This window comes from Lipotes vexillifer, unplaced genomic scaffold, assembly GCF_000442215.2.
Source record: "Lipotes vexillifer unplaced genomic scaffold, Lipotes_vexillifer_v1.1 scaffold1266, whole genome shotgun sequence".
NCBI classification, from domain to species: domain Eukaryota; kingdom Metazoa; phylum Chordata; class Mammalia; order Artiodactyla; family Lipotidae; genus Lipotes; species Lipotes vexillifer.
In genome coordinates this window covers 510535-521393 of record NW_006778690.1, presented here as the reverse complement: position 1 = coordinate 521393, position 10859 = coordinate 510535, and the positions used below count along the sequence as shown (strand labels likewise).

General features: G+C 45.4%; 1 protein-coding gene across 3 annotated transcripts in view; it reads left to right on the top strand.

Annotated features, from left to right (window-relative positions):
• Positions 1-239: 239 nt before the first annotated feature.
• Positions 240-10859, top strand: part of TRAF3IP2 (TRAF3 interacting protein 2) — a 35706-nt gene continuing 25086 nt past the window's right edge. The window contains exons 1-2 of one of the 3 annotated variants that reach the window (XM_007451749.1): positions 240-357; positions 6355-7191. In XM_007451749.1, the coding sequence (XP_007451811.1) occupies positions 6363-7191 (829 nt within the window). In that variant the 5' untranslated portion in view covers positions 240-357; positions 6355-6362. Of the gene's footprint in view, positions 358-6354; positions 7192-10859 lie in introns of those variants that run through there. The other 2 variants (XM_007451750.1, XM_007451751.1) reach the window with 2 other exon arrangements.

Below are 10859 nucleotides of genomic sequence, written 5' to 3'. Positions count from 1 at the left end.
TCTGTTTCTTGCTCTGCTATTTGTCTTCTTCCAGGGACATAACACCTTCATTAAATCCCATCCATCCTTGCCTCAGAGGCGTCCCCTGGAAGATATCCCCTCTCTAGATGCATCGCCATTTATCGTCACCCTTTGTTTGTTCTCTGTCAACAAGTTTTCAATTTACTTTGAATTCAGTTTATGATTAAAATTTAATGAGATCCAATCAAGTGCTTTTCTCAGATCAAGATGCCTCTGCAGCCTCATCCACATCCTCTATATTGTCGTGGCCTGAAGGAAAAAGCCATCACAGGTTTCCAGCCTGGCCATTCTTCATAAAACACAGGTGGCATGTATCCACGCCTCCTTGGCTTCAGGGTGAATGGTTCTGAAACCTGTCTATTCCAGGAGCTTCTAGGGTTTACTCAGCTCCTGCCATCCCCTTTCTCCCCTCCCCCACATTGCCGTACAAGTCGGTGCCCCCAACCGAGAATCAAGTGGGTTCAGTGCCCAGGCTCTGGTGCTGAACTGCTTGGATTTGAACACGAGCTAGGCTACTTACTGGCCCTGTGGCGTTGGGAAAGTTACTTACCCTCCCTGTGTTCAGTTTCCCCATTCCTAAAACGGGGCTGACAGCAGTACCTACAAATAGGGTGGCTGAGAGGATAAGTTAATACGTGTAAAACACTTGGAACAGTATTTGACACATAGTAAACATTTAACAAATATTAACAATTATTGTTAACAAAGGGTAAGGTTTCTTAAGTGTATCCATTTCATTAGGTTTATATTGATTTATCAGCATAATCTATATCAGAGCTTGATAAACTACAACTGTTGAGCCAAAGGTGGCCTATGGTCTGTTTCCGTACCTGCCTATTGCTAAGAATTTATATTTTTAAAGCGTTGTTTAAGAACAAACAAACTAACTGAAAAGCAGAGTATGAGACAGAGACTGTATGTGGTCCACAAATGTGAACTATTTACTATCCGGCTCTTTACAGAAAAGGTTTGCCAGTGCCTGATCTATGTGGTTTAATGGAAAGAGGTAGGAGATCTATAGGCTAGAATTGGCGGTGACTTTGGAGAAGCTATTTAATGTGCCCACGGCTCTGTACAATAGGAATGGTGAAGTGAAACCACGTACCTCGCCTGGGACCCAGCTGTTTTAAGGACCAGATGAAATGACATATATCGAATCTGCCAGAGATACACATGTTGGTTAAAAAGATATGGTCTCCATACATTAGGTTCATATAATAGGTTTAGCGTCCAGGTATAAAACAAGTGAACATTGTCTAGAAAACAGTTCTAGAGCCAAATCACTTGTTGTTGTAAAAATAACAAAATAGCCATTGTTTTGGGAGAGCTTGATATGGGCCAGGCCCTACGGTCAGCACTTTATTTACACCTTCTTCTTTTACCCTCCTATGGGGCAAATGCTGTCATTTCCCCCACTTTACAGATGAGAAAAATGAGGCCCAGAGAAGTTAAGTAATTTTCTCAAGGTCACACGTCTAATCATGCAGCTAGCAAAGGAAGAATTTAATCGTGGGGAGCTTGAATCTAGAGCCTGTGCATTTAAGTCCTGCATATTTTCCACATCCTAGAAATATGTATTTATTCAGGGTAAGCCCGTCTGGATGGCAGAAGCCACAGTTAACTGTGAACGTGGACATCATATCTGTGAATATGTGCCCTGAGAGAGACTTGTGCCCTATGCACACCAGGATGGGGTCTAAGAGACCTGCAGAAAGCGAGGAGGGCATGATGGGAGGAAAAGAAGGTTTTGGATGAACGATGAGATAAGAAAGGTAGTGCTGCGAAGACTGATTGATAGGCTCTGTTTCGGGAAACTAATAATTTAAGGCAGAATGTGCTGGAGGAGAGAAAGGTTGCTGGGAACAGACATGAGCAAAGACTTGGAGGCAGCAAAAGAGAGAGAAAGAGAGAATGAGTGGGAAATTCTGTGAATGGGACACCAGGGAGAATTGTCACAGGGGATGTCAAAACTGCTGATGTCTGAATAAGGTCTTATCTGCAAAACCAGGCTATGCAGGAAGGGTAGGGGGCAGAAAGGAAGCGAGAGAGGCTGGGACAGAAAAACTGACAAAGAGATTTGAAGAAAGATGCTGGTCAGAATCTAAGAGCTGGAACCACAGCTCACAGTCCAAAGGGCAGTGAGATTCCAGAGAAGGAAAACTGCTGTCTCTTGGGTCAGATCAGAGTAAGAACCAGGCTCACATACACCACGGTTTCACCTGGTTGTGTGGCCCTGGGACTAGCCCTCCATTCCTAGCTTGTGCCACCCCAGTCCCACCCACTCCCACCGTGGACAAATGTCCCCACCCTCTGTGGAACGGTCTTTTGTATTTTATGGGACGGTTCACTCTCTCCTGGGTGGTCTCAGCAGTGCCTCGCTCACATTGGTCCTTACTCTTTGTGAACATCAGAATCACTGGCGGAGCTTCTCCTTTTCCTTTTTTATCTTTTAAGTAGATATACAGGCACTTGGTACAAAACTTAAAAGGTAAAAAATGCTCTGAAGAGCAAGTCCCTCTCCTGCCCCTGTTCCCAGCCACCCAGTTCCCTTCCCAGAGGCATCCTCTGTTCCAGCTTTCGGATGCGATGGTGTGGGGCATATACAGTCTCAGATCGTACAAAGGGTAGTGTGCTCTACACACTGTTCTGCTCTTTCCTTTTTTAACGTCGCAGTAAATCTTGGAGATGGTTCCACATCAGTTCACACAGCACTTCCTCAGTCTTTTCAAAAAGATGCAGAGTGTTCATTGTAAGGCTGGACCATAGTTTTAAAAAGCAGAACCTTTTTGGATGCGTGGGTTGTTTGTAGTCTTTGCTGTTACAGACATTGCTGCATTGCCTATCCTCATAGCCTCTTCGTTTTAAATAATATGTGCATATCTCTGTAGAGGAAATTCTTGGAAATGAAATTACTAGGTCAAAGGACATAAGATCTTAAAATTCTGATAGTTATGGCCAAATTGTACACATTATACTACCCTTGGCAAAATATGAGAGAACCTATTTACCTGTGGGACTTAAACAGCAAAAAAAGGGAGCCCTGGCCCCGCCTCAGAATCTCTAGGTGTGAGGCCCGGACATCTGTATTGTGAGCCTCAGAAAGCGTTTCTGAAACAGAAACTCTCCTGTGGTCCCTGGCCAGCCAGCCTCTCCCTTCCCCCAGGGGTTTGAAGCGATGATGAGCTAGACACAGATGTCGGATGTCGTGCTCCAGCCTCTCCCTGGCTTCCAGGCTTGGGAGCTCAGCATCATCCTGATAAGCTGAGACTGTCTAGAGCACCGCCAGCCCTGGGGCTCACCAGGGCCTGGCTGGAAGGTCTTCTATCCCCCTCAGGGGTCATGGACTTCTCCTCTAGGTCATGGCTAGAAAACAGGGCTTTTCCACTTAAAACCAATTGCCACCCGCTGTTAAGGATGGGAGCACAGGCTGTGCCAGGGTTACAACTGCCTGGACATCATATAGAGGAGGGTCTGGAATAAAACAGGGAAATTAGAAATGGTTAGGAGTGATGAGATACTGAGTTAATTTTTTTCAACGTGCATTATTTTTTTTTTTTTTTACAATATTGACATTAAAGACAAAAAAGTAGGGCTTCCCTGGTGGCGCAGTGGTTGAGAGTCCGCCTGCCGATGCAGGGGACACGGGTTCGTGCCCTGGGCTGGGAAGACCCCACATGCCGCAGAGCGGCTGGGCCCGTGAGCCATGGCCGCTGAGCCTGCGCGTCCGGAGCCTGTGCTCCACAACGGGAGAGGCCACAACAGTGAGAGGCCCGCGTCCGGCAAAAAAAAAAAAAAGACCAAAAAGTAAAACTGTCATTTCCGACCCAACCCACTGATCTGCCCAAGGCCCTCAGATGTGGCGTCGGCGTGTAGTTTTTCTCTCTGACACCCTCAGGAGGGTGATAGGGTTTTTCTGTCAGTTCTGGCCTGGGTTTAGGGCTGGAGGGGCCCTCGTGGTGACTGCAGGCCTGCCCCACCCTCTGCTGTTCTTCGCGAAGCTCTGAGGATGCAGGAGGAGACCAGCCGCCTTCCTGTCTGGAGCAGAAGAACAGATGTCCCAGCACACTGGGTGGTGGGCTCACTGTTATTCTGCCAGCGAGGGTTCAGGTCAACCCTGCCGTGGGGGTGTGGGACCTCTTCAGGCATGGCCCAGGCCCGCCTCGGGGCCTGACACTTAGTGGAACTTAATACATATTTGAGAGGAAGAGAGGAAGAGGGAAGGGTATAATTTCAAGAACTCTGAAATCCTCCCTGCCACCTTTCATGAGCCTGACATCCTCACTGTCAGGGATCCTTCCAGCTACATGGATCTGTCTCCTCTCTGAAACAGGCATCAATCATTCATTCATTCAACAAATATTTATTGAGCACCTACTATGTACCAGGTATAGTTCTAGATGCTGGGAATACAGCTGTGAACAGAAGAGTCAAAAATCATTACCTCATGAAAAATTGTAAGAAAGAAAGGAAAACAATGGTGAACATTTTAAAATACTCAGTAGTTGAAATATGTGTGTTTTGGGTAGGTCTCATCAATTGAAATCAGTTGAAATTTGTGTGTTTTTACAGGGTCTAAGCAATTTAGGTGATGAGGTCTATCCTCTGCAGAGTCAAGGGGCAGGAAGTACACCCAGCCTAGACAGCAGCCTAGAAAAGAGCCAGCCCGGGGCAGGGGACACCAAGGCAAGGAGGGAGGGCCCGCAGGGACTTGGAGCCTGAGGGAATTTTCTGTTGTGCCAGAAAATGGTACAAAGGTTGTTTGCAGCAGATGGATAAGTCTGATACCAAGTGAGAGTCAGAGAAGTGTTAGAGGGCATTCATTTGGCAGGGAGTGCAGGGCAGATTGAGGTCTCTTTCTATAGGCCAGGAAGATAAATTTGGCACGAACCCGCGTCCCCTGCATCAGCAGGCGGACTCTCAACCCCTGCGCCACCAGGGAAGCCCTGGGGCAGCATTTTAAAATGTGTGCTGTCTTCTTGCCATTGGGTTGGGTACTGGGCACAAGAGAAGGGGAATTCATAATTTTCCAACTTGTCTTAGCACAATAAATGATGGGCATCGTGCCTTTGGGCACAGTAAGCCCTGAGTGAGTGTTTGTGGTTGAAATTCTACATGGATAAAGTAGGAATTTAAAAATCCACACCCCCCCACCCGCCCCGCACCAGCCCTTCTCCCTGTATGGCACTTGAGGTATGCTATGTACGAGGCCTGCACGGAACAGGCGGCCAGGATTTTTCTTTTCACTTCCTCGCTCCCACTATCCCTGCTCTGGAGCCTTCTGCAGGCCTCCCGTCATCACCCTGTGACATCTTTTTCCGTGACCTGCCTCCTTCCTTCCCCTGGAGCCTAAGCATCCTGGGACATCATCTCAACCAATCTTCTGATAAGGGGAGGTGAATTTTCTTTCTCATTCTGTTATGTTGATTGAGAGTTCTGTTTTTATAGGTAAAACCAATATTACCTGGACTGTGGACTAACTGCTCTGTGGGCTAAAGGCTAGTTTAGCGAGCCTTGTCCGTGCAGCTGCTACATCACAGGCCAGATGGTCATGCAGGCATCGTGCAAGAGGGAATTAAGCCCTCCAAATAACCTATAGTTGTAAGTGGAAAATGTCACTGTGACCTTTTTTCCAGTGCTTTTTAAACTCAGGCTTTAAAAATCTTTTTCTTAAATTGGGCAATAGTCACAGGGGGCAAAAGTTTCAAACTTCAGAAGGTAAAAACTCTCCCCCTCCCCCGCCTCAGCTTAGCTCCATTCTCAAAGGCAACCAGTGCACCAATGTCTTGTGTGTCCTCCATCCACGTTTTATACATGTGCAAGCAGTTGTGCTCACACACGCACACACATTCCCCTCTCTTTATTTTTTCACACAAAATAGCAGCATCGTATACACATTGGTCTGCACCTTGCTTTTCTTTAATCACTTAACAGTATATTTTAGAGATCATTCCACATTCGTTACTGAGATTTCTTTCATCATGGATTCCAAATACACATGAAACAACCCACATTCTGATTATTTCTCCTTCCTCAAAACTTGGCTGTTGATTTTCATCCGTGTTTTTCCCTTGCTGGTATATGACTTCTACGACATAATGGTCCAGTCATATTCTTTGAATCGCCTTCCAGATAAAAATATCTTAATAGGCCTTAGTGCCTTTGCCTGGAGGATAAGTGGACAATTTTACGTGATCAGGGCTCTGCCAGTGCATTGGTGTCACTCTACTGTTAATTTAAACCACATCTTGAATGAGGTCCCTTAAGGTCATAAAGCGGGGGACTCCAAGAAATGATCTGACTTCTGAGCCTGTGGCATGTTTTCTCTTGTTCCAGAAACTAGGATGAACCGAAGCATTCCTGTGGAGGTTGATGAATCAGAACCATACCCAAGTCAGTTGCTGAAACCTCTCTCAGAATATTCCCTGGAAGAAGAATCCGAGCTACCTGCTCCAGATACAAGGAACATGGCACCCAACAGCTTGTCTGCACCTCAAAGCCCTCACTCTTCCTCAGGAGACTTTTCTCACGCTCACCCAACCCTGAAGCTTTCAAATCACCAGCAGCCTGTGTCCCAGCAGGTCACCTGCCTGCGCACTAAAGTCCTGGCTGAGAGGGAAGACAGCTTCTGGAGGAGACACCCAGACCCCGGCAAAGATTTTCCCTCGGGCTGCTCTGCAGCCAGCGGGCCTGAGGCTGAGTCTGTGGTTGGAGCCCTCACCCCAGAGCATCAGTTTTCACTTACGGAAAAACGTAATCAATGGCTGGGATCTCAGCTTTCAGCAGCTTCTCCTGACACTGGCCATGACTTAGACAAATCAGACCAAAGTTTACCTAATGCCTCAGCAGACCCCCCGGGCAGTAGCCAAGAGATGGTGCCACGGGCCCGGACCCACAGGAACCGAGCAGCCCCAGACCTGCGTACCATAGACACGGGATATGATTCACAGCCCCAGGACGTCCTGGGCATCAGGCAACTGGAAAGGCCCCTGCCCCTCACCTCCGTGTGTTACCCCCAGGACCTTCCCAGGCCTCTCAGATCCAGGGAGTTCCATCAGTTGGAACCTCAGAGATATCCAGCATGTGCACAGATGCTGCCTCCCAACCCTTCCCCACAGGCTCAGTGGAACTATCACTACTATTGTCCTGGAGGCCCCGATCACCTGGTGCCATGTAAGTGAGCTTTACCTCCTCTGGACGTTCTGGGCTGGGTAACTGAGTAAATGGGAATCTCACGTCAATGTCTTGCATCGTTAGGCCACAGCACAGACAGATCAGAGGGCAGGGAGGACATTTTGCTTCCTATGGGGCCTTGCACATGTGATTGGATTTGCAAGGGGCTTTACAATAATGCTTTATCTTGGCCCAAAGCCCGTTCCGCTTGGAACCTGCTTCTCTAGGAAACTTTAAGTATAAAACAGATTCCTCTCTAGGGTAGTTTTAAGTGAAACTTGCTGAGAGGCAGGGAGACGACTCAAATAACTTCTAGAAAACTTGTTTGTTATCCGAATTCTTGGGCATCTGGGTTTTTCCTTCTTTACCTACTTCTTCCCCACCTTAGATCTTTCAGAGAAAGGGGGCTTCTGTCAAAAAAATCAGAAGGTGCCCAGAATGTCATTGAGACTGAATTCATGCATGACACAAAGATCCAGTTGCTCCTGTGATCATATTGCAAAAGGCCTTTGGAGGTTGAACCATCAACATCTACCCTACCATCTAGCCAAACTTGAGGACTGGCAGTGCCCCTAACTGGTCGAGCTGTTTCACATCCCCCTGCACGTGCCCACACTCTTCTCTCTACCCAGGATGTTTTTCCCCTTCGTGTACATTTGAACCAGTTCTATACCTTTTTTCCTTTAACTGCTTTTTTGAGATCGAATTTATATACTATGAAGTTCACCCTGCCCCCATTTAGGTGTACAATTCAATTTAGAGTTATACAACCATCACTATATACCTCTTTTAAGACTTAGCTCAAGTGTCCCTCTGGCAGTCTCCCCAGATCAGTCCCTCCTTTGGGCTCTCTGTTTCCTTATACTCTGCCTGTTGGGGCACCTAATGCCAGTATGGCATTTACTTATGGACTTGTTTACTTCTCCTTCCAGACTGTAAGTTTTTGCACATTCAGCAAAGGTGTATTTTCTTTTCTTTTCTTTTGTTTGTTTGTTTTTTTTTTTGCGGTACGCGGGCCTCTCACTGTTGCGGCCTCTCCCGTTGCGGAGCACAGGCTCCGGACGCGCAGGCCCAGCGGCCATGGCTCACGGGCCTAGCTGCTCCGTGGCACGTGGGATCCTCCCGGACCGGGGCACAAACCCGTGTCCCCTGCATCGGCAGGCGGACTCTCAACCACCGCGCCACCAGGGAAGCCCAAAAGGTGTATTTTCAATCTATAATTCCCCAGTATTTAGCACAGTGACCAGCATATACTAGATTCTCAATAAATTATTTCTGAATGAATGAATGAATGAATAATATGTATCAGTACAGTAAGCATCTCTGAAAGTGATAAAGTCTTAGACTGAGATAAAAGGTTCATCACAATTCTTGATGTCAGCTCTCTAAGACACTGCTGGAAAATTACAGTAGGGCTTTACAGATGAAACATGGGGCTGGGAGGTGCAATATTTTTCTTAGCAAAAAAAAACACCGTATCGAAAGCAGTTCAAATGGTCTGACCAAAGAGTCTGACCAAATCTGGGGCCTAGCTTTAAAATAAATTATAGAAACAATTACATATCTTATAATCAATCACAATTTATGTATTTATACATGTGCATTTAATATAAAGCTTCCTAAAGCGAATGGAGCAGCAGAGTAATTCATAATTAAAAAAAAAAAAAGTGAGGTAAAGGAATTTAACTTAGAAGATGCTTGGAAGAAAACAGGCAATAATGAATGTGAGTTAAGAGTGAGGCTAAGAGGGGCTTCCCTGGTGGCACAGTGGTTAAGAATCTGCCTGCCAGTGCAGGGGACACGGATTCAAGCTCTGGTCCGGGAAGATCCCACATGCCGCAGAGCAACTAAGCCCGTGCGCCACAACTACTGAGCCTGCGCTCTAGAGCCCGAGAGCCACAACTACTGAAGCCCACGTGCCTAGAGCCCGTGCTCCACAACAAGAGAAGCCACCGCAATGAGAAGCCCGCACACCACAACGAACAGTAGCCCCCGCTCACCGCAGCTAAGAAAGCCCACGCCGGGAGAAAGAGCCCCTGAGGTCTACAAGTGGGACTCTGGTGTTGGTGTGGGATGCTGGGAAGTCAGCTGATTGGGAAGCAAGGACCTCACTTGTACTTTGAGCACCCAGGGATAGGATGGGTGTGGTGGCAGAGTTCCTTGAGCATGAATCACTCACTGAAAACTGAACCTTGGCAGGGTCAGGATTTGCATTTTTTTCTCAACGATTTCTAGGTTAAAAAGGAATAATTTTGTGGGAATAATACCACAAGATACTTCCTTTTAACATTCTTCTATCTGCATTTAAAGGTAATTTTTCTGATCATAATTACTAATGTTTGTTCACTCTCAAAGTTGAAATATGCCCAAAAGCCATGTTTCCATCACCCCAAAATAATTCCTTATTGGGGTTTGACATATTTACTGGGTTTTTTCTTTGCATATATATTTAATATAAAACTAAAATAATTTCAGTGTAATTCTTCCAGCACCACCTAAAAATGCTGCGTATTATTTCATCAGATGGATCTATCAAGTTGTTTTTAAGTTATTCTTTGTTGTTGGACATTTTAAGTAGTTTCCAACTTCTGATCCAATGATATGATACATCATGTACATAAGTTTTTACCTGCATTTCTGATTAGTTTCTTAGATTAATATGTAGAAGTGTGAATACTTCATCAAGGGCTTTGTGATACTAAGTCCCAAGCAATTGCCTTTAACCACTAACTGGAGAAAGCCCCATTGTGATAGACAGAAAACATGGACTCACAATTTGAGGGTTCCAGGAAGATCTTCTCACTTGAAAATATTTTTCCTGTTGAACCCTGAAATGGCATCGTTAGCAATTTAGTCTTTGGAGGTAAGCATTGCCCTCTTTGGGCAGGCTCTGTTAAAATGCAAACACTCCCACTGGGAATACTTTTAGTCTCTTAACACTTGCTTTCTCTCATCAGATCCCCTCCCCTTGCGCTCTATATTATTTCCTTCTACTGAAGTGGGGGAGGAAGGGGAGCCTAGGATCCTGGGAGTGAAGATAAGTGATGAAAGGCAGAGAGGAGAGAACTTGGACGGGAGAAGGGAATAATTCACAGAACACGTATAAGCAGCCAATAAGCATATGAAACCAAGCTTAATATTACTGAATTTGAGAAATGCAAAGTTTTAAAGATGTATTTTTCCCAATCAGGTGCACAAAAACAAACCCTGGGACAACATCTAGTGTTAGTGGGTTTATGGGGAAATGAACTTCCCCATCTACTCTTGACAGGAGTATAAACTGGTACAGTTTTCCAAGAGACAATTTCACTATCAAAATTTTAAATGTGTCCTCTTTGGTCCAGCAGTCTCACTTGTAGGAATCTGTCCTATAGACACATTAAATGAACATATAGAAATACCTGAATGAGGATGTTTATTAAAGCATTGTATTAGAATAAGAATGAAAACACTAAAATGCCTATCAATAAGGGGACAGATTATAGTAAATAATTATAAATTAGTAAATTATAAATAATTATCAAATTATATTATAAAGAATATACATTATTGTAAATAAGTTGTGATTTATTTATACCATAGACTACTAGGCCCCTGTTACTTAGACTAAAATACACACTCTGACATAAAAAAGATTAAGGGAGAAGCATGAAGTGTTGATCCCATAC